We start from the raw sequence: 27,610 nt of genomic DNA, 5'->3' as shown, positions 1-27,610 counted from the left end.
TTTTTTTTTTTTAGTTGCTTCCTTTAAGACCTACGAACAAAATTTGTCCATGAAGCTAACAACAAAAACAGTTTCCCGTAACCGCAAGGTTACAGCAAGAGTTTTTTTTTTAAGCAAAGAAGACAAAGTAAATAGAAAGTAAACTTCTGAGAGAAGTCTCCTCTGAATACTTGATGTCCTTGTACATCCACGCTTTCGATTATTTCCCCTACCCTTTGCTTTAACCTTTCATTATGTGAAGAAATGATCTAATGCAACCTCAACTCTCTCTGCAGAAGTTTCGTTTAATTCTCGCACACTTTCTAACCTTTCTCTCGAACATTGTTTCCCTTCAACCACCACCTCCATAAGAGAAGGGAAGACAAATTACATGCACAAAACTGAAAAGGGGAAGAAAACACCGCAGGAGCAGATACATCGCGTCCTTGTTGTATTCTAATACCCCAACGCCTTTAAAATATAAATCAGTAAACAAAACAAACAAAAAAGGAAAAGGAAAAGGATAAAAGGGATAAGAAACGCCTCCGCACCGCTGCGGCCCGAAGTACGGACGGGTGGGCAGGAAGAAAGAAGGGGGCAGCTCCCACGAAAATAAGGGGAAAGGGAAAATCGAAGGTCTTTTAAATTTATGAACAAGAAGAGGAGGAAAGAAATCCCTTCCCGCAACCGTCGCCACCACACGAAACATAACGCGTATGCGCCCACGGCCCATTAATCGGTACCATTTCCCGCCACCATCAGCAGTTATGACGTTGAAAAGACCCTTCTCATCTTCCCAAACCAAAACACACCTCATCTGCTCCTCCACACCGTCATGCTTCACAGCAACGACAAATAAATTTTTAAAAGGAACAAAAAAGAAAACGACATTGCGGCCCTCCAGAAAGAGAGCTCCTTCCATGTATCACCGCTACAACGTCCACCCCACCAGACGACCAGGAGGAAGCATGCAGCACAACAAAATGTCAAGAAAAAAAAAAGGAGAACTAGATTGAATTTCAAAAAAAAAAACAAAAGAATAAAAGGTGAAATATACAAAAGCGACTCTCTATGACATGGGACGGAATTTCTCAACGCCACATTGGTGGACAGTCCCTATAGAAAATTGTACGTTCCTTTGATTATTGAAAATGAGACGACGCACCGGTGTGGGTGTACAAAGTGGAAACATCATCACATCCCATAACTCCAGCGACACGATGCAACACGCTTTCATTAACTACGCTACTGTCATACGAAAACTGCCTACGCGGACACAACGCGCAGCCGTACGTTACATGACGACCCAAAGTGGACAGGGCGCGACTTAAGGCAGCGTCGCCAAGAGAACGAGTTTGCTGCAAATCCTCAAACTTCTTCTCGCTTGCCATGCCCCTACATTTGAAAAAGTCTCGCGTAACGTCCCGCTGCGATTTTACTGCGGGTGCTATTTGCTGTTGCAAGCACCCCCTCCATGTGGTGGCAAGCACCAACTCACTTTGTAGCCATATATACGGTACATCACACAGGGTCTTCTGTGAAGTTTCCAAATACTGCTTCCCTCCAAGTGCTGTTTCGCAATGGTTCTTGTACGGGAGTAGCGTAGGTTCATGTGTACGGGCGACAGGTCTCCCCGCCACAACACAAACGAGTCGCTCCAAATAAACTTGCACAACAGCGACCAAGCAATAATCTGATTCACCCTGTAGTGTGACGTCATCGAACTGCAGAGCTTCAACAAACCGAGAAACCACGGCGCTGCGTGCTAAACCCCGTGCACCGCACTCAAGTACATAGCAAATGAACTCATCTGCTGTGGACTCTTGCACTTTAAGGCACACTGGCGCTGCACCGGCGCGGTATCTTCTCTGCATTGCCAAGTTCTGTCGTTGAGACCCAGCAAGTCTATCGAGTTGCACGATAACATCTCTTGAAGCAAGCCACACACAATGACCATCAGCAGCATCTAATTCCTTACGCCTTTTGTTGGAGAGTGCCTGGGGTCGACAGAACCTCCTGTGCAAACGTATATCTTCAGGCATAACGGCGTTATAAATCATTCCACATATCCTGCAGGTGGTCACGCCACCAATGTCACTTTGACCAAAATCCAGACATGTCTGAGCCCCTGAACGAGGGCGTTTGCTACTACGTGTTGTCAGTGCGCCGTATTTACCAACATGTTTCGTCTGAAAGGGGAAAGCGGTTACGCCACTGGGTCTTGCTAAAGTGGAACCCTCCCCGTGATTACTGCTGGAGCTTTCTGGCACGTTATCGTCCAGGTAACATGACGCAGAGACATCGGTAGAATGCTTCATGGGTGGCATTGAGTCCAAAAATTCATGTTTCTCCTTAGAGGAAAAGGCATCAACCAACTCGTCCCCCTTAACAGCAACATGAAGATCAATCACATCACTACAAGCGTCTTTAATCATACCTTTTTTCCCTTTTAGAAAAAAATCTCGGAGGCACATCTGCTGTTTTGTCATTTCCCCCACTTTTTCTTCTATCACTCCCGGGGGCACAACAACCTAGACCAAAGCGCGGCAGAGCTCAAAAGTGGAGGGAAACAGCAGAATAACGTACTTGTAATTTCCATTAGCAACACGCAAAGGCAAAAAAAAAATGACTGAAGGGTACAAAAAAAACTTGGTATCCTGCTGGTTTACTTCGTATACAAAAAAAAACCTCGATAGATTTATGTTTAATCTTTTTTTTTTCGTATGTCCTCCCCCATACGTATTACTGAGAGCGCTCTCTTGATCAACTGGATCGAAGGCTTAACGTATAGAAAACATTTCTCAGCGCATCTGCTTCATAACAATATCCCGATACTCTGAGAAGTCTCCATCAAATCTCTTTATTGTCTCGTTACCACACACAAACATCTCATCGCACACCGATGTAATAAAGTGTTCATCGTGCGATATCACCACCAACCCACCTTTGTAATCAAGAAGCGACTCGATGAGGGCGTCAAGGGTGTCAATATCGAGGTGGTTCGTCGGCTCATCCAGTAACAATAGATGAGGTCGCGTGAAGGTAATCCAAGCAAGTACGGCACGTGATTTCTGCCCACCAGAAAGTGTGTATATGGGTTGAAGTGCCTTATCACCCGAAAGGCCAAGAGAGCCCAAATGGGCACGTAACTGTTGATCTTCCACTTGCGGAAACTTTGAGCGCATGAACTCAACAGAAGAAAGCTGGGGTGTGAGCGCCTCAAGATGGTGTTGTGCAAAATGAGCAACACGAATTTTTTGGTTGCGCACCACATGGCCCTGGCGCGGTTCCAATTTTCCACAACAAATGTTCATGAAAGTTGACTTACCTGCACCATTCGCACCCAGAAGACCAATCCGAGAGTTTTCGTCGATACCCATGTTAACGTCGCGAAATAGCGTTGTCCCCGGTTTGTAACCGAATTCGCAATCAACCAACTGTAAATATGACCCAGAAATGGGCTCTGGATCTGGAAACTTAAAAGAAAACTGCGGGTCGTATTTCACGGCAGCCACAACTTCCATGCGTTCAAGTGTTTTGATACGCGATTGGGCCATCTTGGCCTTCTTAGCGTTGTAACGAAAGCGATCGATGAATTTTTGCATGTGAGCACGCTGCCGCTCTTGTGCGTCGTGGTGTTTCTGCTGCTGCCGCAACTGCTCTACACGCGTAATCTCAAACTGATCGTAATTGCCTGTGTAGTAGTGCAACTTTTTGTCATCAAGATGGATGATCTCGCCACACACATTGTTTAAGAAGGATCGAGAATGGGAAACCACCACAAGTGTGTGCTTCCAATCCCTCAAGAACTGCTCAAGCCATAGAACGGCAAAGAGATCAAGGTGGTTTGTAGGCTCATCCAGCAGCAGAACGTCCGGTTCCACAAACAGTGCACGTGCCAATGCCACACGCATACGCCAACCACCAGAAAGGTTCTTCGTTGGACTGGTCATCATTTCGCGTGTAAAACTTAAACCACTAAGAATAGCTGACGCGCGTGCTTCCGCACTATGCGCTTCGATAGCATACAACCGCTCATAAACGTCCTTCAACCGGTTGTTGGCTTCGTCGTCGCTGCGCTTGAGCAGTTCCTGTTCCTCACGCAGTAATTGCTCGCGCTCCACGTCGGCTGACAGTATAACTTCGAGTGGAGTTTCCCCTCCTGCCACCACCTCTTGTTCTACATGAAGAATCTGAACAAACGGACTCACGCCTTCTATCTCCCGCTCCGTCAACGCACGTAACAGTGTTGTTTTGCCCGTTCCATTGCGCCCAACGAGCCCATACTTGTGACCTGAAAGTATAGTGAGCTCCGTGTTATCCAAAAGCACCTGCTTGCCCATGTGGATACGGATATTCTCGCACCGTATATCCGTAGTGTACTGTACCCCGTCACTCTTGTGATGGATTTTAACTATGGCGGTTGCACTGGCAATACCACGTTTTTGGAGGAACTCCTCATATTCCTCTGCCAGCATGGACTTCTTTTCTTCCTCTTTCCGCTTTTTGCGGGTCTCCTTTGCTGCATTGCGTTTTGTCTCCCAAGTCCAGTCCGCATTTGTGTTAACTACAGCCGCCCTACCCACAGTCCGTATCATCGTCGCCTTTTTCAGGTTCTCCTCGTATTGCCTACCGATGCTGACCGCATTAACAAGACGACTCGAATCCTCCTTGGGTTTTTGCACCAGCCCGCTCGTCTCCATGGCGTTGCATATGGAAACCACAGCCGAATCCACAGCATTTTCATCCGGGCAAACTTGGAATTCATTCAAATAAAGTCTGAGCGTCTGCTCAATCGTCTTTTCCGGGAGGTATGACGCTGGGTTCATCTGCCCCTCAAGCATCCTCAAAAGGTACTCCAGAACGCATGCGTCGAGCCGCCGCAAGCCAAGCTCCGGTACGCTCTCCTGGAACACACGAACAACCCTGGGGTCATGTGCATCAAGAATAGTCTTTGCCTGTGCAAGATCCATGTAGTGAGGTAATAAGAACTTGTTCTTCCCTTTTCCTCCTTCCCAGCCCTGTCACTACTGTTTCTCTTGTTGTTTTTGCGTGCTTGGTGCAAAACCTTCTCCCCGCCTCTACTTTCTCCCCTTCTCCCGTAACAAACAATAAACCACTAGTGTTTGGGGAGCGGTGTGTGTAGAGAGGAAAAGCATATTTCCAAGAATGGAAAAAAAAGAGGTACCCAAAGAAAAACCCAAGTAATGAATATCTAACCGGAAAGCCAGTGTGTAAAAAAAAAAGCTGGAAAGGGTAGAACACAAATTGCTGCCGACTTTGATTGCTGGGTCACCCCACGTGTGGCAGCGCGCCGCGGCCAGTCCATAAGGGAAGCACAGCTGATATACATACTAAACGGCACACAACCCCCCGCCGGCACGGCCAGTGTAAACAGCAAACAAAGGAAAGGATAATCATGCCTTGCTCCCTCCACTCTACATCTCTATGCTCAACCCCCGCTCTGCCAATTCTTCCTTCCACCCCTCCATCTCCAGTGAATATAACTCCAACAGCGCACGATGGCGAGCATTCACTGCCTCTGCACTCGACACCCGCTCAAGCTCGCGGCGATCATCACCAACAGAACCACCGGCCATACGTTTTCCGTGTGTGCCTGAGGCTTGTATTAGCTGTGCACGGGCTCGCGCCTCCGCATTTACATGGCGCATTCGCTCCTCCATTAGAACCTCCTCACGGATGGAGGCAAACACATGATCAGGCAAATTGTCCCTTCGTTTGTTTACGTCGTGTGAAACTGGAGCCCCTCCTCCGGGGCGTACACCTGAAATGTGTGAATCACGGTCAAGACCAGTGGGATAGTAACGCATTGTCGTTGCCCGGTAGCTGTTGCTTGTTGTCAGCCCCTCCGACTCCGGAAATTATCACGATCTACCTAACTCTTTACCCAACGATCCTTCGAAAACCTCCCTCCGCTGTTGACCAGGTAACGAAACGCATTGCCGAAGCACCAAAGGAGGTATAAAAAAAAAAATGGCGAGTCGAGATTGAAGACCAAGAACGAGGTAGCGACACAATGCCCTCAAGAGGATATAATTTAACCGAAGGTACACACTTTTATGTGTTTATTTAAACTATTTATATTCCTCGTTATGGGGGGGGGGAAGAAAGCAGCAGCGTCATTGTCCCATGGAACGCTCATTCCGGGGCGCGCATGCACCGACGAAGTACAAATTCGCGCAGCTAACCCTATTTCTTCACCATACTCCCATTGCTTTCACTTCGCCTTCCCACCCTTTCCAGCACCCCCCTTTGCTTTTCGATTTTGATGTTGCTTTGACTCAAGATGGGGTTGGTCAATCACCTTGCGGAGGAGGTAGGCGTCACATTCGTCCAAGTTTGTATAGTAGTCTGGCACTCTTTCCATTACTTCAAACCCAAACGTTTTGTAAAATTCAATCACTGGAGAACTCACCTGCATATGCAACGTCACCTGCCGGACGCGTACCTTCGTCTCGCTAGCCACTGCACGTAGGACGCTCTCAAGCAACCGACTACCAACACCGAGCCGCCGATACGGCTCAAGTACTGCAATCGTCATGATATAGAGAAAAAACTCATCCTCATCCTCAGTGCGCTCAAGTCTACAGGTACAACTCCCCACAAGCATGTCGTGAAAGAGGGCAATTTGGCTATACCTGTGAGCACAAGGCCGCACGTACGTGTCATAGTAGTGGTCCCCGTACTTAATAGGCAAGCAATACCCATCTAAAACGCGGATGCGTTCAACTAAGCGTGGATCGTCAAGTACACGTATCTGAAGTCCTTCAACAGGTCGGAGTTCCCGTCCGGTTATGCTCCGCTCGTTGCCGTTGGTTTTACCGTTGGATACCATGGTCTTGTTCCTTTGTCTTCTAAATGTACAGTTCACGGATACACATACATACACGTTTGTGTTTGTCACCGTGACGGCGGGGAAGAAAAATCATTGAGATAAAAGTTTAATGGCTCTAGCACGACCGTAAACCACAAAAGCGACAAAACATGGGGAGTCCCGAAAAGCAACCTGGAAAAAGGCCGTAAATGGGGAGAAAAAAAATATACAACCAAAGGACAGAAGACCCCAATTTGCAGCAAAAACAAGGCACTCCAAAGTGAAAAATGTTTTCAAGGGATGAGATTCATACCCCACTCACCACTCACAAATAGACAGGGGTGAACCTTAACGCACGGACAACACGCAGGATGCTACAAGTTCCACAATGTATTCATGAAACACAAAGGCAGATCTCGTCACCTAGCCGCTACAATTGCACCTCCGTCACTTGCAGGTAACAGGAGAACTAAATGTTACGTGAATCAACCAGTGCCCCAGATGGCTGCCTCACAGTCTGCCCAAGGAACCAGTATCTCACCCCAGGCAGGCATGATCAAGTGATGTATCCAGTCGAACTCACATTGCCTTAGGGGAGGAGGTGCGAAAAAAAAAACTCCAAAGATGGTTACGGTTCCCACTAACAGCAACTACGACAGTCATTCAAGACACGCGCTCTCTTCGGTGTCCCTCGTGCCTTTAGGTTTGTGGATGCCGGATGTGTTTACACTGCCATTCAAAACTCCAGCATCATCACAAAAGTCGCGTGTAACAGAGCGTTCCGAGTCGCTTGTCGTCGTGTCGGTGGGAGACAAAACAAGAGATAACTCACATCCCTCTCTCGTAGGACTACTCATACCCTCTCCCAACGATATTTCAATTTCGGTGCAGGCACCATTAATATCTTCTGTGTTTAACGTTAGGACCTTCCCACTTCTCGATTGTTGGATAGGACACATTGTCGCTTTCTTTGATCGCATCTGCGCGTCCCTCAGCTGCACGTTGAGGTCCGCAATCTGAGCCTCGTAACCTGCCCGCAGGCGCTCCTGCTCCAGAGCCATAGCATCCACCGCACTGTGTGTGTATTTTCCAGTGGCACGCGCGTGCCGTTTAACTTTTTCCATTTGCTCTTTGGACGCAGCCACAAGGCTCTCGGCAGCAGCACATCGCTTTCTTAGGTCCGTTATATCGTCAAGCTGGTGCGTCACAACTCTGCGCACCTCTCTCAGCTGGGCCTCAATCTTCTTGTTGCGCGCGCGCAGGTATCCATTTTCTTTCCTAAGCTCCTCTACAAGCACCTGTGTCTCCCGCAGTAATCGCTCGGTATCTCGCGAAGGTTGGGAACCGGAAAAAGATGAACTCCCGTCTTTTTCCTCGCTTGAATGATGAGAAACTTTGGATGCAATCTTACTGGCGTATGAAGAAGTGGTTTTAGAGATGGTAGGAGCTTCAACGCCTGACCCTCTAGTCTGCAGTTGCTGCAGCTTCCGCTGTTTTTGCATTCCCCGCTGGGGCCGTTCTGATCCTTCTGGGCCCACATTTAGAGAGTCCCGTTGCTTTGAGGACACGGAAGTATCACTACTAGCAACCTTGATGCTCGAAAGATCATTTTCCGGGGGCTTTCCTGTTTCGGTTGCAGCAGACTGCTTGTTTCCACAGCACTTGGTAGCAACTACAGAACGGCGAACAGAGGAATCTGCACGGCCGCCTTTTCCAGTAGCCGACTCACCTCCTTGTCCTTCCACAAGAAGAAAGCCATTAACGCGAACATTTCCACCATGGACGGCACGATTAGTCTTCAACAGCGGGTGCGGGGCCGGGCACGGCCCTAGTCGTGCGACAGGAGTAAGTAATTCCTCATCCTCCTCGTCGTCGTCCGGCACATCAACGACACACTCCGATGTGTCGCTTGCAAGAGGCAATCCATCCAGGGAAAGAAGACCGGGGCACAACTGAGTTATAAGTTTTTTGTATCCCTTCATGTTTGAAACGGGATTACCACATAACGAAAGCATCTCAAGGTGCTTGGTCGATGTAAGAAAGACAAGCTCGTTGACATTTCTAATCACGTTATGATCAAGACTGAGAAAATGCAGCGAGGTCATGCAGCCCAGCTCCGACACACTAAAAATACGGTTATTGTCAGCCCTCAATATCTGGAGCGTGGAAATGGACCGCAGGCCAATAAAGGAATCGAGCCTATTGTGGCTCACATCCAGCTCACGCAGATTTCGCAGTGCCCCAACGTTGTCAAGCGTTACCAACCCGTTGTTAGAGAGATTCAACCGTGTGATGGTAATAGGGAGTGTGCCAACAACGTTAATGCGGTTGTGACTCACGTCCAAACTTGTAAGAGACACGAGGGCATCCAGATGTAGTAACTTTTCAATGCAGTTATGTGAAAGGTCGAACGATGTAATAAGGGCCAGAGTCTCCTTATCCTCATGCGTAAAGAAAACAGCACCAAGATCAATGTCTTTAATGTTTTTATTACGTCCAGAAACGTGCAGTTGGCGGGAAAGACAACCCGGAGCAGGAGCCACGGTGTACATGGTACGTGTAAAGTACCGCTATGCACTAAAACCTAAGAGATAAGACAGAGATAAAACAAGCATAAACTTTAATAAACAGAAACGGTTAAGAAGCCCTCGCGCACAACGAAAAAAACATGCACTCCTTCCGAAACGCTCAAAACGTGACAAAAAACGCTACATAGTCACACGTATGAAGCGCATTGGGTCTCAAAAGAAAAGCGGTTATGGCCGCAGACCAGTGACCAGGTTGTCACACACACACACACACACTTCCCAGAATCTCTTCTGGAAAAAGGGTTTTCCGCGAAACAAAACGAAATGGAAGAGTTGAGAGAACAAAAAAATGGGGCTATTACCACTGGCAAAGAGGTTATCGATGAGATCACTTAACCCTTTCATTAAATAAATCTATGTTTTCCCCAACTCTATGGACAAACATAAGTGTAAAAAGTCTATGTCTTTATAGCAACTCTACTTGAGGAAAGGCAAACAGGTAGTTGCTTGAGGAAATTTTACCGTCCTATCACTCCAGGCAATGAGAGCAGCGCAGAAAGGTTTTCCCCTGGAGGCAATGGGCAACGACCCCCATGAAGGGGTCGACCGTCCTCCTGTTGTGCTGCGGACACCGAATTCTTCAGCACAAGTTTTGAAGGTGAGGAAGCAAAGGGAAAAAACGTGCTTGTTTGCGCAAACCACTCCCCATTGCTCGAGTGACCCTCCTCCTGCAGAAGCGTTCGCACAGACTTTCTCAAGTCACCCTTTGACAACCGTTGCTGGTGCTCAGTTCTTTGATTGCGCCCAGTTTCACCCACGTCTTGCAGAGCTTCGAGTTCCTTTAACAGTTTGTCTCTGTCCTGCGTAACGCTCTCAAGGAGCACCTTCATTGTTTCACACACATCGTGGCAGTCGTTCTCATGGCCACCGGGCATAATAAGAGCATCACCTTGCTCCTCTTGGTCCCGCATAAGCGAAGCCGATACTTCGTCTGCACGTATGTAGCATGCATTCCTTTGTTCCAGCAGCCGTTCCACCGCTTCCTCACTCTCCGCATCTGCAACAAGAAGTGAAGTGCGTTCGGCTTCACAGATTGCAGCGCACAAGGACTTCCACGTCAAATCACGTTCCAGAGACCTCTGACACAAATGGCAGATTTTGTTCTGTAGTACATGGATACGTTTCTGCAGTCGTGCCTCATTGTCGTGCAGTTGAATAAGCTGGCGTTCAAATCGCCTCTGTCGCAGTATCATCTCCTCCTTTAACCGCGAGAAAATGTTTTCAGGCGACAAAGAAGGGTCGGCGGGGGCCTTTAGATCAAACATTGATGAATCATCACAAGACTCAACAAGTTTTGCGGTGGTGCACGGAGTGGTGGGGGGGCGGAAAACCGAAGCAGGTGACCCACATTCGCCACCGTCATCACCAAAGATCGTATTTGCTTCCCTTTTCACTCGCTCACAATTCGGTTTTTGTGTACCAACTGCAACTGCAAGACGTTCTTCCAAAACGTTGAAGGCGGACACAATGCGCCAAAGACATCTCTGGGCCTCGCGCCGATCGCGAGGAATATCACGAAGAACATCAGCGAGCACACCATTAAGCAAAGTGGCCTCGTTTTCAACATCAATTACTTCTCCCGTCTCCGCATCAACGATGCCCCCCAGAAGTTCATCGATAGGAACACCATCCTTTGCCGCAAGTCGGCGACGCTCCGATCTTGTGGTCTGCAGAACAGAGCGCAGGTGTTGCACTTCCTCCGATGCTAGAAGTTCACCCTTCTCCACTTTGGTAGATTCGTTCGCTGTATCGTCACCCTGCCAGGGCAAAGCTTTTTCCATCGAATACTGGATGCGGAGTTTAGTTAAGTGGCCAAGTAGTTCTAAGTTCTGTGCTTTTAATTCCTCACACTTCTTTTCTTTGACCATTAGTAACTCTTGAAGATCACGATTTTGTTGAAATATGGGCGCCATCAACTCATCACCCACTTCCTCCGCCACACCAGCAGCCATTCTACGATACCCAGCATCGCCACCCCTGCAGCTATCGCAGTGGTCGATAGTGTCATATGCCTCTTCACACTCTCTGTCATCTTGTTTCCACTTCCTACAGACTGAATAACCGGAGTGGACTTCCCTTTCGTTTCCCCCTGTCTCTTGAGGCACTCGGTCATCCTTCCTCTCAGCAAATTTTTCGGGAGAACTGAAACTCGGCGGCCTTTTTAGGTCATCCGATGTTGTTTTCTCGTTGTTTTCATTATCTCCTCCATCCATCTGCACAGCAAGGACAACAGATGAGGGACAAGCAGTGTCTAAGCCCGTATCACCACAACTTCTTCCACTCTCCTTCCCGCCTTCTGGAAGCCCACATCCTTCACGTGTTCTCATAATAGCACCTCGCAATTGCTCTTGTAAAGGCAGTGGAACCGCGCTTAAGGACATGGCGCCTCCAGCAACAAGTGCCGCGATGGAATCAACTGACTGAAGAAACTCTGTGAGCTCTTCAGAGACATCAGCGGCGAACTCTGCAGAGAAGTCGCTGCGCCTCGACAGGTGAAACAAAAAGTAGAAAAGCACAAGGGCGGAGAAGCCGCTTTCAGCATCGCCACACTGCAGCCTTTCACGGTTAAGCAACGACGGAGGGATGCCAACAGCACTTAACGCTTTGCGTAAAGCTGACCAGTTTGCATGCGCAAGCTGAGAACGTGTGTGCGTCTGCGATGTTGCAGTCCGAATGCGCATATTTGGAAACACGGCAGCGAACAAAGAACACAGTATGGCACCATCTGCCAGCTCTGCATACTCCTTTATGCGGCACTCGGAGTAGCGTTCCGCGAATGCAAAAAGCTCACGTTTTCCAATGAGAACATTCATCCCCTGATATTGCCCCCTTTTGAGCGTCTCTTTCTTTCTTCGTTAGTGTTAATGTATATATGTTCCTCTTTTCAGTATTTTTTTTCTTATCCTTGGACGGGGCACCTGATTCACACCCCTCCGACAGCTGATAGCTACACAACAGTACCGTCCCCACACGTAGTCGTGTAATTGCGGTGCGCGGACTATCGAAAACAAAAAATTCTAGTTCACTTCAGAGACTAAAATAAAGTCTGAATGTATTTTTAAAGGCGTAACAAAAAGGAAGTAAGAGAAATACAAACACAGCAGGGAACCGTACATTCATAACACCACACAATTTTTCGAACGCACATACACGTATGTGACGGAGGGTGAGGGAGGCATTTGACCTTTATAAACGTCCGGTAAGTGGTAGGCGACACCGTCCTGCGCCACACACGATAAAATACACGCGGCGCGCGTCGGAAAAAAAAAATCTGAGACATTTTTCACAGGTAGCTACCCGCGACTGACAACTACAACTCATTCACACAGCGTACGAAACCGCCTGGTAGTCCATGCAGCCCTCGTCTTTCCGTAACATGTGCGGTTTTAAGGCCTCTTCAGTTTCCCCATGTGGACAAGTAGTCGCTTATGTGCTACGCTAAATTCGACCGAAAAATTATGTCCTTAGTTTTCTCTAAGTTGAAGAAAGTATAGTTGACAATAACCTCGTCTAGCCAGTTTACCATCGGGTCATTAAGAAAGTCACGATCAATATAAAAGAAAACTGGCATCTCGACTAACTCATGTGGTTTAAACCGCTGTTCTTCAAAACAGAAACACTGAATTTTATTCAGGTAGTTTGTTGCCTCCGGTGGTGCAATTGTATAGGACGAAACACCCAAAAGAGTGCGGTTGCTACGGTTATATGCAGAGTAAAAGGCCAGAGCAGGTTCACCTATCAAGACCTCCACCTCCTTCTGCAGTGGAACAAAGGCAATAGGCATCGTATTGCCAACATCGCTCAGAAAACGCACCTTGAGGAGCTTCTTGGGTACAGGATACATTTCATTCAACTGTTCTCGGTCCCGTTGAGCCTGTGGCGTGTAGAACTTCGGGTCTGCGCCGCGGCCGGTAGGGGCGCAGTACATACGATACAAAGGGACGAATAGGAAGGTACAACCGAGTGATAGAATAGATATGCTTGCAAAGGCGGAAAAAAAGTGCCCACGCTCTTCGTAATATTTTTGGTTCTCCCGCTCATAACCACTCTCGATCCGTATCTTTGGCTTCCGCTTTGGCGCCAGACCCGGTGGGCCGACACCACACAGCATAGTCCACGGGGAACGGAGCATGCGAAGCGAAAGGAGAAAGTTCCTTCTTAAGTCACTATTTGTCCACCTATACGAAATTGAGTTCAAATGTTTTTTCGTCACTCACAAGCATTTCAAGGAGGGATCAAAGGGGTAAGAAAGAAGACACCTGGAGCAAAGCCCTACTATGAGGCTGTGTGCACCACAAGGGTAACGCTTGTTGGTATGGAACAAAGCAACGTAAAAAAAATCTGTATGCAAAAAAAAGAAGCGGACACAATACCAACAACGCCATCCTAAAGCGTTTGCTCGGCGCATGTCAAACCAGTTCTGTAATCCCTCACAATCTATAAAGATGTGTATCTATGAAGCACGAGTTGAAGAGGGCCGCTCAAGCAAGATACAAGAACTCTCTATGATACCTTCGCAAAATATACGTCACAACTACCCCACTTCTATGCGATAGTAGCAACAACCAAACAATCACAAACACAAACACATATAAAAAAAGTATATATATATATACGCTTCTACCCACGAAGGATCCTGAGTCACCTTATACAGCACCTACGCACCCTCTCTCCCGCCCAACCAGTGATATGTGCGCAATTACAGAGAATGTAACAAGACTGGTAGCACAGCACCTACAAAGAATCACGCGGACGGACTACATCCTCGCGCAAGGTGGGTGTGAAGATCGAACGCTTCAAATTATCCCTGCCGGGCGTTTCATGTGCTGGGGTTGAGTCAGATAGAGAGTCCCCCACCTTATCAGTCATTTCGCGACTTGTTACATAATATTCGTGTGGGGAGCGAAACAACGTATCGCGGCGCGCGCCTGGATGGGTTGCCATGAAATATTTGTAGCAGGCCCGTGTATAATGCTGACCTTTACAATCCTGTATAATATCTTCAATGTCACTTGCAGCAAGCCTAATTGATGAGTGGCCCTTTCCAAGTGGGTGGAGCTGTTCTTTTAACAACACCCCCCGGAATGCACTCTCATTCTTGAAGCGAAACGGACAACCGTGACAATCAAACTTATCGACAACTGGGGGCAAACCCAGCAATGATGTACACGAGAGTGAACTATAGCTAGTTTTCTTACCCTCCATACCGTAGTTGTGACGTATATTGTACCCGTACGATGTTTTTGCAAAACTTTCAGGGTCCCCTTTCCCGGCAGCCCCAGCCTTCAACGTCATCAAAGAAGAAAAGAGGACCATAGAATCTTGCATCGACAAACCGATCGCTTTGAGGAACAGTCCGTATGTGAAGCGCCCTTGATGCTTAAGGTGACCTTCACGGCGAAGGTGCTCGTCCACCTGACGCATGCAAAGGGGGAAGTGTGTCTGCGCAAGATGGCGCACATCACCAGCACCTACAGCACCAGCCGAAGCTTCCTGCACCTCATTCATGGTGTCCTCGATAAAATACTCCAAAAAAGCATCCAGCATTTTCATCACGGTTTCTCTTTCATCATGATCTTCGTGTGACGACAGCTTCATGCGTGCGAGGTACGCCTCGTGGAGTCCTTTGTTAAGTTTCGATAAGAACATGGTTACAAACACTTCTTGAACCTGATCTCGGTGAAGGATAGCATGGCCCCGCAAGCAAAGGACACTACGCGCCTTTATCAAGCGTGTGGCTAGAGACAACGGAACCAAAAAATACTCATCGGCCCGGCGCAGCTGGCCCTTGCCTTGCACAGCCGTATGGTAGATGATATACTTCTGCAGGCGCGGGTCCTGTTGCTGATCGTCCGTAAGGGCGTCACAAGGAAGACCGTTCAGTCTCATGAGGTTGGGAAGAAAATCAGCTTCACATTTTGCAAGCTGGAGCCTGAGCCTTGCACGAAGGAGCATCTCTTCCGTGCGCACGAACCATTTGCGCCACTTTTCGCTCATGCAGAAAACAAAACGGGCCAGCCGATGGGAAAGAAGATCCTCGTCGCCCTCAAACACAAAGACATTCTGCGTTGACAACATGGCCGTTAATGAGCGAGAAGAGTGCCGCGGTGCACGCGATCCTGGGGTGTCAGAAGTGCTGCCATCGACACTATCTCTCCCAAGGACGACGTGATCTGCCGCGGGCTGAGTTGACTGTTTGCGTCGTTCAAGTGGCAGGTGGGCCCCCACTTCGTCAAGTAGTTGACTGAGGTTCTTCATGTTCGGTGAGTTCAGCAGCTGGTCGATCCAACCCAGAAGTTCCAGCCGCTTAACAACAATTGCCTCTAACTCAAACAATGTTTTATTCCCTGCAGGGTTGCACGTGTACATTGTGGACCAATCAGGCATCGAAATCATTGCAGTTCTCCCTTTAAGTAAATCCCTCTCACCCTCTAGAGGCGCCTTTGGCGAAGTTCCTATCGCTTGCATTCCCTCTGTGCCTCCCAACGTCCACAGGTGTATACGATTCTAACTGCCCCCTAGTCAAGTAAGAAGGAAAGAGAATATAAGTACACACACCACGTGTGAACAAAAAGGGAACCTTTGCACGACATATTTAAGCAACATGCCGCAGGGGCATGGTGCCTGGAGGGCGGCCTCAGTTAGGTGCTATCAAAACCTCAAGACATCTCGAAACGATGGTGGGTGAAATGTCACAATTGGGGGTGCACACTATGAGTCCAACCGCTACCCGTGGTCGAAGGGGAGAAACTACCATATCAGCACGGAATAAATTACTGCAACTCCAGAAGCGTGCGATCATTCATGCATTAGAGGGACATAATTCCCCGCGCAAAAAAAGATGCCGCTACCCATGCTCGGGTATGTTCCCCTATTCCACTTGAACCTCCCACACACGATGCCACCTTTCTCCACAGCCATTAACATTAACAGAACAAAGAGAACTACGGAGCAAATCCCTTCCCACAAACACAGCCACCCGTACGCCACGTCACTCGTACGCACACGCAAACTTCGAAGACAATTTATACGCAGGTTCACCTCAATTCCAAGGGGGTGCCGCGGGACGACCAAGGTGTGACACGATATCGTGCGATTTAAAAACATCCACCCAACTACGAAAAGAGTCGATAACTTTCAATGGAAGATAGCAAAAAAAAGCTACTGAAAGTAATATAGTTAGTGGAGTTGTTCCTCAATTTTTGATATCCGCAAGCCGGCGCAGCCCGCCGTGCCGCAAGGAAAACAATGACGGTTCACGCAGTTTCATGCTCTGCTTAGACTCCTGTACGTAATGCTGCAACTCCTCCTCTAACTCGGGATCCCACTTTTTCACGAGCACCTTAGTCAATGCCACTAAAGCACGGCGTCGTTCGTACAGTTTACAAAACTGTTTGTGTTTGGATATCAACGACATGAAGAGGGGCAGAGCGGCTCGCATTTCAATTGCGGCCTCCTGGAGAATCAGCAGAGAAACGTACATTGTCATGGGAAGGCAAACTGAGACTGTTAACGCAGTACGGAGATCGGTGTACACGTATGTGATAATTGAGACAATTGAGAATACGACAGGCACACTGATAAAACCTACAATGAGTTTGTACGAGCCCATTACGTCGGTGCCTACAATCTTTATATTACTCTGCGAAAGGGCCTTCTTGCGGTGCCTCTCAGATAAGGATTTTGCTAAAATACCGATGGGGAGCCCAACAACAAAGAACGGTACCAAAATAACACCCATCAAAAATAGAGTAAAACACCTTCGAAACATCAAGTGAAGCTGTCGCGCTTCATTAGATCCCAATTTCCCCAGTGTCGCCGCTTGGCTATCACGAACAAGCAGTGCATTACAGTAATCCTGATAGTTTTCTACTCTACTTCGATAGTCAATGAATTCTGGGTTACCCTTTTGTTCCTCCATAATTACACTAAGACGGCGCGTCAGACGTAGGTGATCCCGTGTCGCCAAAATACAATTTTGTGGTTGATACAGCTGTCGAAATCCATGAAGAAAGTTTAGGGCACTCATATTGGGCACATTTATGGTAAAGCCGCGTAGTTCTTCGTTTAGTTGCTCCAAAAAAATGCCAGTGGCCTTGCGTTTGTCAGTGTTGAAAAGCGCCACAACCTCCGCCGAGGGTGTAATTGGTTCGCCAAATTCAACATGAGCCCGACTGCGAAACTTGTGGCCGTAAAAGTAGGTTAGTCCGCACGGCACAACCTTGACGTCTATGCCACGCACCGCCGCTCCGAGACTAAATAAAGCGACACCTGCCTTGAGAGGTAGCAGCGATGTGCGGTCATGCGACCCACCCTCTGGGAAGATGCCGATGCATTGCCCACTCTGAAGCGTCTGATAAACGCTGGCGTACATTTCAGAGTGGTCGATGCGCCGAGACACTTGAAACCCCACAGGCTTAGTCACCGCATCACATGCCGCAACGGGCATAGTTAACTGCAGCACCGTGTCAGAGTTTATCTTCAAAACCTGTGCGGTGCACTTTACATCCTCTCTGTACCATATTATGACATCCCTGTCGGAAAGACACATTGTAAACTTTGTACCCTCCCCATAAATCATATCTCCATCCATGCGAATAAGACGCCCCTCACCAGAGTTGAGAGGAGCATCCTGCGGCCTTATAACCGGCACTGCGTCCGTCATATGGCCGAAGAGACCGATGATCGGTCTCTGAAACGACTTCTCCGCCATAACGAATCGCACGGGCCTGCCGCAGTTTGCACGGATCATCATAGCATCGATAAACTGATTCTGATGGTTACCATAAAACACAACACCACCAGTTTTTGGAATGCTCTTTTCGTTAACCACCACAACCTCCCGAAAGTAAATATTCATGAGCACCCACATGAAAAAATCGATGAAAAGACGAATCAATAATTTGTTCAATCTACCCACCCATGAGGTAACATGTTCCACCACTCGCGGATGTTCACGGTGATCCGCCCACTCGGAGACTGGAATGTTTTGACCACATTCGTCGCAAAATACGAAATCCGATGTCTTTTCTACTGCTATACGGTCCTTAGCGGTTGCCTTCCTGGTCAGAGGAACGGACGCACCCTGTGGATCGGTGTGTCGTGTGGTGGTTTCTCCAACTTCAACTCTCACAGGTACGGCATCCTCTACTACCTTCCCAAAATACAACGAAGAACTGGCATCCAACGGGGTGCTTGTACCGGCATAACCCGGGTTTGCGCCAATCGTGCCGCAGGAAGAACTCCCATCAGCAAGTTTGTGAGAACCACCTACTACGCTCTTTCCCTCCATTGAGTGCGTCGAGAACCCCTGCAAGCCCTAATACGTTAAATTTCGTCAACTACACGGACAGCAGCAACGGAGTCGCTCGCAGAATATCGCTTTCCTGAATATTAGAGTTCTTTAAAAGTGACTTAGGGGTTTGAACTTAACACCAGATTTATGCAACAGTAATTCGTCGTAAACCGCTTGCTACACCACAAACAGAGTTCAAAGAACAGTTCACAGGTGAAAAAGGAAGAATACAGTTCCTCTACGTCTTTCTGCGTCTTCACCCTCATGAAAATAAGGAAAGCAAAATTTTTTACTGGTCAACTCCAGCAAGCTCCATGCAGCTTATAGAACGATGAGCTCAGCAGTAATAAGGGTCATAAAGTGAACGAATAAAGAAAGGTATGAAGACAAAACGGTCACCGCTGCATCTAGCGTATGATCACTCTTTCCTTGACTCTGCTAATTGGATGACCTTGAGAGCGAGGACGTACACTGAGTCACACTTTTCACTTTTTTCTGGTGTGTTCATTGCCTCGTCGAAGCGGTCGTAGGCGGTTCTGCCGCACATTTGCAGAATCCTTTGAGCACCTATCAGTGCCACAGGGGGGTATGGGTCGTCCATTATAGTTTTCCAAGAGTAGGAATGACTGCTTCCACCGGAAGTATCCAACTCCTCCAAAAAAGAAGCCAATACGTGGCGGGCCCGGCAGGCAGAAGCGGTTTGCACCGTACAGAGCGAACGGTAGAGGGCCCACAATACACGTGAACCAATACCGTCTATAATGGGCTGCGCAGTAACAAGCTGCTCACTGCAAAGCAACTGCGAAATGTCAGCCCGCTGAGCGCCCTTAAACGGCCCATTCTGAATGGCAAGGGAACCAAAGAGTCTGTAGTACAATTGCATGACGCTTTGGCTGTCAACTACCGCAGTGTCATGGAGAAATTTTTCAATTAATATACTGAACGGCTCCACAGCTTGGTTGGGATGTTTCCTACCTAAGAACATCAGCGCAGCTAATATATCTGGACAAGCTCCCTTTATCTTTGTGAGCTCCGTGCGATCTTTAAACTCAGAAAAGGAAACCAGATTGGTTGCCAATTTGTCCAACAAGGCTACACTCTCGTCAGAATCCAACTTTTCACGGCTTAATCGCATACAGTATAGTGCCGTATGCCACCCAATGTTGTACAGTACGCCGTCAGTATCCTCTTCCAGCATAGCTGGAATCAAAGTTACGCATTCAGATACCACCCTGGCAAGGGCAGTCCGCTCCTCCACACGCGTTCCCACCGCATTTCTAAACGCGCTCCTTATAACGTCTGGAAGGCGCACATTATCTTCAACGGTTTGCAACATGCACTGTACTATTGCCGTCACTTCCATTTTGTAATCCCTAACAACCTCAACGTCCATGTCATACGTAATATGGCCAGGGAGTTCACGAAAAACTTGGCGCGACTGGTAAAAAAGCAACGAGTGAAGATGCCAGTGAAATCCCACTCTTACCAACTCACTGTAGCATCGCCTTAATATTCGTGGATACAATCGCGGCAACGTTGCGCGGGATTGTAACACCATCACCGTATGTGTAAAGAGAACCTGAAAAAAGGCTAGCCGCGCGCCTAATGTCATTGCTTGTCTGTACAGGAAGAGCAACTTCGCGACAGGTTGATTCCCGCATTTGTTGAACTCATCCTCATCCAGGGCGATCATGTCCTCCGCATCATCACCTGACGGGTCCCACCTCAACACCCCCTTAGCAAAAGCCTCGGCAAAGGTGGTGTAGAGATGAGGATGGAACGTGATAACCGTCGGAAGTTTCATCAACTGATAGAGTGCCCGACAGTCAATAAGGTGATGTTTGTGTCGGGGTATCACTACAATTGTGCACTTCGCCGCTATCGTCCATATCATCTCATCATCTCCCTCACACATGGACTGCTTCCTAAGGACTGTCAGCAGTAACCAGATCAATTCCTCTTCCAACGCCTCGGTACAACCAGGGAAGAGTCCTTGTGTGTCAACCAGCTGGAAGTGCATGCCCAAAGTCAACAATATGTCGTACACGTGACTACGAACGCAGGCGTAAGTACTGCTCATCATCTCGAACAATGTTGGAAGATAACAAATGCTTACCGCACGGAAGAATGAGTAGTTGGATTGTAGGGGGATTTTTGAAACATACGCGTCGCACATAAGTTTAATTAAAAACGACGTAGCCCGAACAACCTCAACGCTAGTATTGTACTTTTCCCAGAACGAATTGAGCACGCGAACTTGCTGTTCAATAAGGGTTTCAGTACATTCCAGTGGCAACTGATTGACATAGTCTTTGCAACCAACTACTTGATACTTGACAGTCCACAGCCGACTGCGCGTCTTGTTCTTTTCCCTTGCGGTAGAGGTGATATCATCATCAGACCAGCCAGAAAAGGGAACAACGTGTTTGCCTTTTTCCGTACCCTGTGTCACTGGCGGCTGCAGATTACACTTTTGAATGTAACCTGGATTAATGCTCAACTCACTTTGACGAAATGTGATGCTCTCCTTTTCAGGCTGGAGTGTACGACCAAGCATATAGCCAAGAGGTTTGTGGTTCAGGTACGTTTCAACCACTACCTTCAACTCCTGGTAAATGCTGCTGTAGGGGGAACGACTTGCTGCGTGCGGTTTACACTTACTAGCAATCGCCTGCAGGGTTGTTTGTGAGGGTGGAAAGCTGGAAATGTAGTTCAGCAACAATTGCCCTATATCTCGGCGCCGTTGAGAATCGTCGACAAGCTCTAAACAGCATTGGTAAACGAGATTCCGTGTCTCTGGTGCACTAAGGCGCTGGTACAACACAGAACTGTGATAACTGGTGTTGGATGGCTTATTTTTAACGCATTCCATAACTATTGCAGCCAATATGGAGTCTTTCTGCACCTCCAACGACCTCATAATGACTTGATTTACACCAACTGTGAAGATTGATACTTGTGGGTACAAAAGACTTTCCGCAGGAACAAGTTGTTAAACAGGTTAAAAAAGAAACAATGTAAACAGTATAGTCACGCTAATACATCCTATTATTCTCTCTAGCACACAACATACCATTTCCTCAACCGTCCAAACGACCGCGACTTATTCCGGCTCCTGTAAACTGCTAAAATGCATGTCAACCACAAAATGAAAACGCTTCGGCGCATATGATTTCACCATGCGAAAGTTCACGATACGCATAAGCGATGTAGTTGCTTCATCCAAGGTAGACCGCACGTGATGTGTTACAGTGTTTATGACCTGATCTTTCTCTGAAAGGAGATGATAATGAACCACCCCCATTGGTTCCCCACGCGTCGAACGCCTCAGAAACGAAATAGCACGGGGCAAAAAAGACTCGCACGATGGTATATAACCCATTATTACTCGATCGCACCGACCACACAACTCCGATCCCACGTCCCTATTGTCGCCGCAATGAATTACTATTAAATCACTGACTTTATTTTGAACTGCGTTAAATGCCAAATACAACGCACTGTATTTGTTCTTTTCTAGTGCATGTACAATTTTCACACCGCCATTGATGGCCAGTGGTAGTGTAAAATAACCGATACCAGCAAACATATCAACCACCACCTCATCCTTGGCTATGATGGAAGCAAAATGCATACGCTCGGTCACATTCCCACTACAGAACATTACCTTACATGCATCAAAGCTATACCGGACCCCATTTTCGACATGAGTTGTAAATGTTACCGCTTCTGCGCATGAGCCGAGCAACTCCGCGTCCTCTGAGGTAAAGGTCGATGCCTTGCGCACTCGCTCCTTGGTGACTTTCAGTAAACTATCGTTCACACTAAAGTGGGAAGTGGCACTCGACCACAGTACTTCTAGGTGGGGCTCCCGAAGCTCCCCGACAATTCCCATGGTATCCAACAACACAACGTCAATAACTCGTGGAAAAAAGGATTCTGCCAGCGCCCTTGCATACGGTGCAAAGACATCCCGTGCTATTCCGCGGTTGAGTTTTACCACGACCACATGGCCTACAAGCTCGAAGTGTCGCGGGAAAATACCCACTATCTTATCCACGTCTTGTAAGCCTCCCTGGGCGAGCACCTTCTCTACAAATAGATCAACTTTTCTGACAGCCACGCGGGGTTGTTTTCTCCCCAAACGTTTGCACGTAAGTTTCTTTAGAATACTTGTTTTTAAAGAAGCAAAAAATCGGCTGCATCGGCGCTGTCTTCGTAAAACCCATAGCAAAAACACGGCACCCAACAGCCACAACAACGGCCTCTGTACTCGGACTATCCCCATCTATTCGTAGTGAAAACGAAAGAAGATTCGGTAAATGTTTTACTAAGAGCGAAGGAGACGTTGCATGCGTCGGAGGTACACTGCAAATGTATCGGTGGCAACACTTATGGAGGTATACGAACAACTTCGGTGGAACTCTGCAGAAGTGTTATTATTATCATTATCGGCGAAGAAAAAGCAAAAAATAAACCCTAGACTCAAGCGCCCAGTACGACGTTTTGTCGACAGTAAGAGGCTTGCACGAGTGAATCAGATATATCCTCCAGAACATCTTTAAGCGAATAAAGTCCCCACCCTCTTCGTATATACGAGCCGTGCATAACGGCTGGTGCTTCACACCTAAAATAGTGCTCATGTGCAGTAAAAACGATATTAGTAGAACGCAAAAAAAAAAAAATAGATCTTCAAGAAAACCTGTATATATGTGGCACAAAAAAATCTAGTATCAATGAGGCAGAAAAACTTTCGATCACACAGCTTTCATCTTATACAGCTACAAAATATGTCAACAGTTACCAACACACAAACTATGCCTCGCCAATAAACGAACCATGAACTTATCAACACGTACCAACCGGCGATGAAGTGCACATAGCAAACTATGCAAGGAAAAAAACGTAGGTGTACAACAGACATAATTCTGAAGTTGCAAATCACGGGGCAGCTACCGTGTAAACGAGTGGTCGGAGACATTTTCCTTTCCGTGAAGTGTAAGGTTAACCACGCAGGGGAAACCAGTAATTAAGACGGCAACATTCCCCTTCCCCCTCCCTCATTGAGTGAAAGCAGTCTGAACCCCCACGACAAAAGCAGGTGAACAAATGGATGCACTCCGCTAACGTAAACCACACACAGTGTAAGCACCTTCCCACCGTGAGTTAAACCAGTTGCCTCGTACGCATCGTCAAAAACGTGTGCAACATCAAAATGTTAAAACGAAAGTGGTGAACATAAAGTAGGCAGTGTGGCAATAATGAAGTTAGGTTTATTAAAACTTTAGTTAAGATAGTTAACACACTATCGCTGTTACGTAAAATCAGTATTTTGGCAATATCACGATTGTGGAACCGTGATAGCTACGACGAGGAGGGGTCGTCACGCAAATACTTTCAGCAGTTTGGGTGCCCACGCCGAGAGTACACTTTTCTCCACACCTTCACCTACCATCTTGACACCCAGGAAAAAAAGAAAAATAAAGTGTCGAATGAGTCTACCGTTGGCTCAGCAAAGTCCTCCTGATGAGACACAGGACTCACATAAATCCCATTGGGGAAAGGAAAGTGCTGATTATACAACATGTGCTGGCATTTTAGTCGACTGACAGCGGTTGACCGTACGTGCACCATAATTTTGTAACACTTACAGTGCCATAAATCCATCATACTCATTCATGCTGTTGTCATTCCTCAGGTATCTCTACGCCGAATCCCCACGAAAAAAAAAAACGAACAACGTATACAAGAGCAAACAACATACGAATGGTGCAAAATTAAGCTCGCGACTCCTGAAGAAAATTAAGCACCACCCAACTGAAGAGGAGCAATTTACGATATCCTGAAAACTAATAAATCGGTGCCGTATACAGGAGTCTGATCCGTTGCTTCGCAACAAACCATCCAGCACTGGTTATGACTTAATCTCCTCACTTTCCGCGCAAGCTAATGTCTTCCATCACCAAACAAAATGCTCAAACGGTCTACTTGAAAAGTAGGTTGCGAGGGTCTAAGTTATATGAGACTCTTATGGCTATGCGCTTCACAGCCAACCACTCGCCGCTAAAACAAAGCATCAGTAAAATAACAAAAGAGGGTCAAAACGCGGAAGTCAATTAACCGCCGAATGAAGCTCTCCCGTAATGAGGCGGAGTACAATCCGAATGCAGCTTACTAAACCCGAACTTTTCCTTGAAATACCACGGTTCTTACAACTTTCAATATCTACAGTCCAAACTAATGTGCTCCGCTCATGTAACCACCATCCAACGACGAATGCGCCCACAGTGCATAGACACTGTAGTACGGCCCCGTATAGCAAACTGTGACTGGTTCTTACAAATATATATACTTATATGTAATAAATGTTTGTGATAGTCCCGTACAAATCAACAAAGGACGAGCGCCGGAGCAAGTAGCCTTACAACGTAATGTGAACGAAAACAGAGATGTAGGTGTAAGGAAAAACTGAATGAGAATATGCGAAGGAGTGGGAAAACTTCTTATGGTGGTCAAGACACACATGCACACGCATATACATATGTACAGCAATTCGCTACACAGGCAGTGATTGTCATCCACATTGGAAGCTCAAGAGGCGGTACTTCATCTCACCACCCCCATCACTTACACTTGCAGCAGCACAGCCGATGTGGAGTGAACAGATTAGTAGAGGGGAGAAACTCATAGAAAAGTAACCGATCCCCCTCATACATATATATATGAGAGAGAAAAAGTTGAAAAACAGCATCTGTGAATATTCCACTAACTACAGAATCACACTAGTGGAAATACCGTCGTCGCAAAAACAGCTGCAACGCTTCCAATTTCCCCATACATACACATAACGTTGCACGGAAAGGTGCAAAAACTTATAAGGGAAATATTTCGATATTGCAATCGAATGCCTCCCCAAGGGAAGGATACAAGTGGGTAACCAAAGGGCCATTTCCATGCACACAACGGGGGTTGGTGCTCCATATTAGGGGTAAATGGCATACAGGTATGGTACGTTTTATCTAATTTAAAAGGGATTACTTTCGACTACTAGTGCGTTTGTGAACACTTCCTTGCACACGTTTCAATAGAACTTGATGTACAGCCCATTAGAATATTACTGTGAAGCAAACCTTCTCCTCATCTCTTTTGGAGCCTCTTTTACTTTCTGTAATCCCGAGCGCACTTCATCGGAAACACGTACTCTCACTTTATCAATGTTTTCCGGGACGTAAACATCCTCCAACTTCACCCACTCCACGTCCACGTCAATGCCCTTATCCGGGGCCACTTGCACAGATAGATCATTCTTAGTGAATTCAATTACGCAACCAGTCACCACAAGATCTGTGCCGGGTTTTAAATAGCAGCACTTGCGTCCAACGATTTTCTTCGGGTTTGTCCTAAGCACCGCATCGTCCATCAGACGTTTCAACCCGTGATGATAAAGATCGACGTGCACGTACGTCAAGTGATACGCCCCAACTGATAATTTTTCCATAATCTGAAAGTCAGCCGAACAGGTAGAAACATTTCTCGTAGTCACCGCATGGCAACCTTCCATTCGTCGTCGTCGTCTTCTCACTGTTGTTGACAGTTCAGGTCGCCTTGACACCGACTCCTTCACTGGTAAAGCGGCCCTTGGGGGACTGTGACCTCGCGCCCTTTTCCACACAGGTAACGAAAAGGGTACAGCGCAAAGGTCATTCGAATGATCGTTAGTACGCCTAGGGCGTGCACACTCCTTTGTAACGCCACCGCGGACACGGATTAGCTGAATTAATTCAGCCAATGGCTTTACGCTGCCCCCTCCGGTGGCATCTGCGGCGTCCATAACTACAGCTACCTTAGAACTCCACCAATAGCAGATAGTACCGTCTATTAATGTCCTACCAAAATATTTAAAGCGAAAAAAAATATGCCACACGAAGGATGAGCAATCAGGTATAAAGAAAAGGAAACGGTCAATAATTTCAGAAAGAACGTATAGGCAGAAAATCAACGGAGGCGCCATCATTCGACCCTTCTTCACCCCAACTGCCCAACAGACAAGGATACGCATCACTAAAAAATGGGCCACTCCCTCGTAGCGTCGGTGTCAAGCGCCGCCTGTACGAAGGCCAAAGACACGTTCTACCCTCCTCCACAGGGAACCGGTGCGCTGCCCGCAACAGTCTCACAACGATCAGACCCAACGACCGACGTGTCACCGCACCCGTCAAGCAACGTGCCCCCAGTGGACATACGCCTTTAGTTGTAACACTGCGACGGAAGATCCATCAGCCTCCGTCACGTCCCCGTGCCGACGTTCTGAGGTGATGCGACGCTCCCTGCTAAGAGACGTTTCTCGTCGAAAAAGGAGTCCTTCCAAGAACATGGGACCTCGGCACGACGGAACAGCGTGGTTCGCCCATCGCCGCTTGCAACGGCGCGGGGCTCCAAATTGACGACAAGTGCGGGAGAGTCGGAAAAACCAATCGCAGTAGGAGCGCCCAACCGTAATGCAAAAACTGGTGCGACGGCAGTCCGCTTCCCGACGGGCTTCAACGCGAACGCGGAGACCTCAGAAAAACTAAACGTGCCGGAGGAGCCACCATTCCCAGGAGTGGGAGCTAGCTTTCGCCACCTCGCCCGGGAGAACGCATACCCAAGAACGTGGCGGGCGAGAGCCGCCTGCTGACTGGTACGTAAATGAAGGAATGGGAATCTCCAGCGCATGGGCGATCAGGCGAAGGAGGACGAACCGCAAAACGAGGCACGGACCGCGCCGATTTCCAGGGGGGTTTCTTGAAGTGTCACAGCGGAGCGCCGTACGCAGGCCTGTCGGCAGCAATGGACGACTGTTGGCATTACTGTTTGGTCGGGTGTTGGAAAGATGATGCCAGGTGCATGCCGAAGTTATCCCTCCCGGCGGAG

At 47.7% G+C, this 27,610-nt stretch overlaps 13 protein-coding genes and 1 pseudogene across 14 annotated transcripts; all 14 read right to left on the bottom strand.

The window, feature by feature from the left end:
• Positions 1-331: 331 nt before the first annotated feature.
• On the bottom strand, positions 332-901 carry TEOVI_000396700 (uncharacterized protein; the record flags this gene model as incomplete). The annotated part of the gene is made up of 1 exon (XM_067226795.1): positions 332-901. The coding sequence occupies one exon, from the start codon at positions 899-901 to the stop codon at positions 332-334; it is 570 nt and encodes a 189-aa protein (XP_067082896.1).
• Positions 902-1,121: 220 nt separating this feature from the next.
• On the bottom strand, positions 1,122-2,468 carry TEOVI_000396600:pseudogene (annotated as a pseudogene). The gene has a single exon. A coding segment is annotated over exon 1 (1,347 nt).
• Positions 2,469-2,780: 312 nt separating this feature from the next.
• Positions 2,781-4,952, bottom strand: TEOVI_000396500 (ABC transporter, putative; the record flags this gene model as incomplete). The annotated part of the gene is made up of 1 exon (XM_067226794.1): positions 2,781-4,952. The coding sequence occupies one exon, from the start codon at positions 4,950-4,952 to the stop codon at positions 2,781-2,783; it is 2,172 nt and encodes a 723-aa protein (XP_067082895.1).
• A 465-nt stretch (positions 4,953-5,417) lies between these two features.
• TEOVI_000396400 (uncharacterized protein) lies at positions 5,418-5,810 on the bottom strand (the record flags this gene model as incomplete). The annotated part of the gene is made up of 1 exon (XM_067226793.1): positions 5,418-5,810. One exon carries the CDS (start codon positions 5,808-5,810, stop codon positions 5,418-5,420), a length of 393 nt encoding a protein of 130 aa, XP_067082894.1.
• A 407-nt stretch (positions 5,811-6,217) lies between these two features.
• Positions 6,218-6,835, bottom strand: TEOVI_000396300 (N-acetyltransferase, putative; the record flags this gene model as incomplete). The annotated part of the gene is made up of 1 exon (XM_067226792.1): positions 6,218-6,835. One exon carries the CDS (start codon positions 6,833-6,835, stop codon positions 6,218-6,220), a length of 618 nt encoding a protein of 205 aa, XP_067082893.1.
• Positions 6,836-7,473: 638 nt separating this feature from the next.
• On the bottom strand, positions 7,474-9,366 carry TEOVI_000396200 (leucine-rich repeat protein (LRRP), putative; the record flags this gene model as incomplete). The annotated part of the gene is made up of 1 exon (XM_067226791.1): positions 7,474-9,366. One exon carries the CDS (start codon positions 9,364-9,366, stop codon positions 7,474-7,476), a length of 1,893 nt encoding a protein of 630 aa, XP_067082892.1.
• A 494-nt stretch (positions 9,367-9,860) lies between these two features.
• On the bottom strand, positions 9,861-12,215 carry TEOVI_000396100 (myotubularin-associated protein, putative; the record flags this gene model as incomplete). Its single annotated transcript, XM_067226790.1, has 1 exon — positions 9,861-12,215. One exon carries the CDS (start codon positions 12,213-12,215, stop codon positions 9,861-9,863), a length of 2,355 nt encoding a protein of 784 aa, XP_067082891.1.
• A 620-nt stretch (positions 12,216-12,835) lies between these two features.
• Positions 12,836-13,534, bottom strand: TEOVI_000396000 (cytochrome c oxidase assembly protein, putative; the record flags this gene model as incomplete). Its single annotated transcript, XM_067226789.1, has 1 exon — positions 12,836-13,534. The coding sequence occupies one exon, from the start codon at positions 13,532-13,534 to the stop codon at positions 12,836-12,838; it is 699 nt and encodes a 232-aa protein (XP_067082890.1).
• A 602-nt stretch (positions 13,535-14,136) lies between these two features.
• On the bottom strand, positions 14,137-15,870 carry TEOVI_000395900 (DNA primase large subunit, putative; the record flags this gene model as incomplete). The annotated part of the gene is made up of 1 exon (XM_067226788.1): positions 14,137-15,870. The coding sequence occupies one exon, from the start codon at positions 15,868-15,870 to the stop codon at positions 14,137-14,139; it is 1,734 nt and encodes a 577-aa protein (XP_067082889.1).
• A 727-nt stretch (positions 15,871-16,597) lies between these two features.
• On the bottom strand, positions 16,598-18,694 carry TEOVI_000395800 (glycerol-3-phosphate acyltransferase, putative; the record flags this gene model as incomplete). Its single annotated transcript, XM_067226787.1, has 1 exon — positions 16,598-18,694. The coding sequence occupies one exon, from the start codon at positions 18,692-18,694 to the stop codon at positions 16,598-16,600; it is 2,097 nt and encodes a 698-aa protein (XP_067082888.1).
• Positions 18,695-19,115: 421 nt separating this feature from the next.
• On the bottom strand, positions 19,116-21,617 carry TEOVI_000395700 (uncharacterized protein; the record flags this gene model as incomplete). Its single annotated transcript, XM_067226786.1, has 1 exon — positions 19,116-21,617. The coding sequence occupies one exon, from the start codon at positions 21,615-21,617 to the stop codon at positions 19,116-19,118; it is 2,502 nt and encodes an 833-aa protein (XP_067082887.1).
• A 183-nt stretch (positions 21,618-21,800) lies between these two features.
• Positions 21,801-22,985, bottom strand: TEOVI_000395600 (methionine biosynthetic protein, putative; the record flags this gene model as incomplete). The annotated part of the gene is made up of 1 exon (XM_067226785.1): positions 21,801-22,985. The coding sequence occupies one exon, from the start codon at positions 22,983-22,985 to the stop codon at positions 21,801-21,803; it is 1,185 nt and encodes a 394-aa protein (XP_067082886.1).
• A 2,826-nt stretch (positions 22,986-25,811) lies between these two features.
• TEOVI_000395500 (uncharacterized protein) lies at positions 25,812-26,528 on the bottom strand (the record flags this gene model as incomplete). Its single annotated transcript, XM_067226784.1, has 1 exon — positions 25,812-26,528. One exon carries the CDS (start codon positions 26,526-26,528, stop codon positions 25,812-25,814), a length of 717 nt encoding a protein of 238 aa, XP_067082885.1.
• A 455-nt stretch (positions 26,529-26,983) lies between these two features.
• On the bottom strand, positions 26,984-27,412 carry TEOVI_000395400 (uncharacterized protein; the record flags this gene model as incomplete). The annotated part of the gene is made up of 1 exon (XM_067226783.1): positions 26,984-27,412. One exon carries the CDS (start codon positions 27,410-27,412, stop codon positions 26,984-26,986), a length of 429 nt encoding a protein of 142 aa, XP_067082884.1.
• Positions 27,413-27,610: the final 198 nt, after the last annotated feature.

This window comes from Trypanosoma equiperdum, assembly GCF_001457755.1.
Source record: "Trypanosoma equiperdum strain OVI genome assembly, contig: ctg_842, whole genome shotgun sequence".
Lineage (NCBI taxonomy): Eukaryota > Euglenozoa > Kinetoplastea > Trypanosomatida > Trypanosomatidae > Trypanosoma > Trypanosoma equiperdum.
The sequence above is the reverse complement of the archived record's forward strand: the minus strand, read 5'-3'. Positions and strand labels throughout refer to the sequence as shown.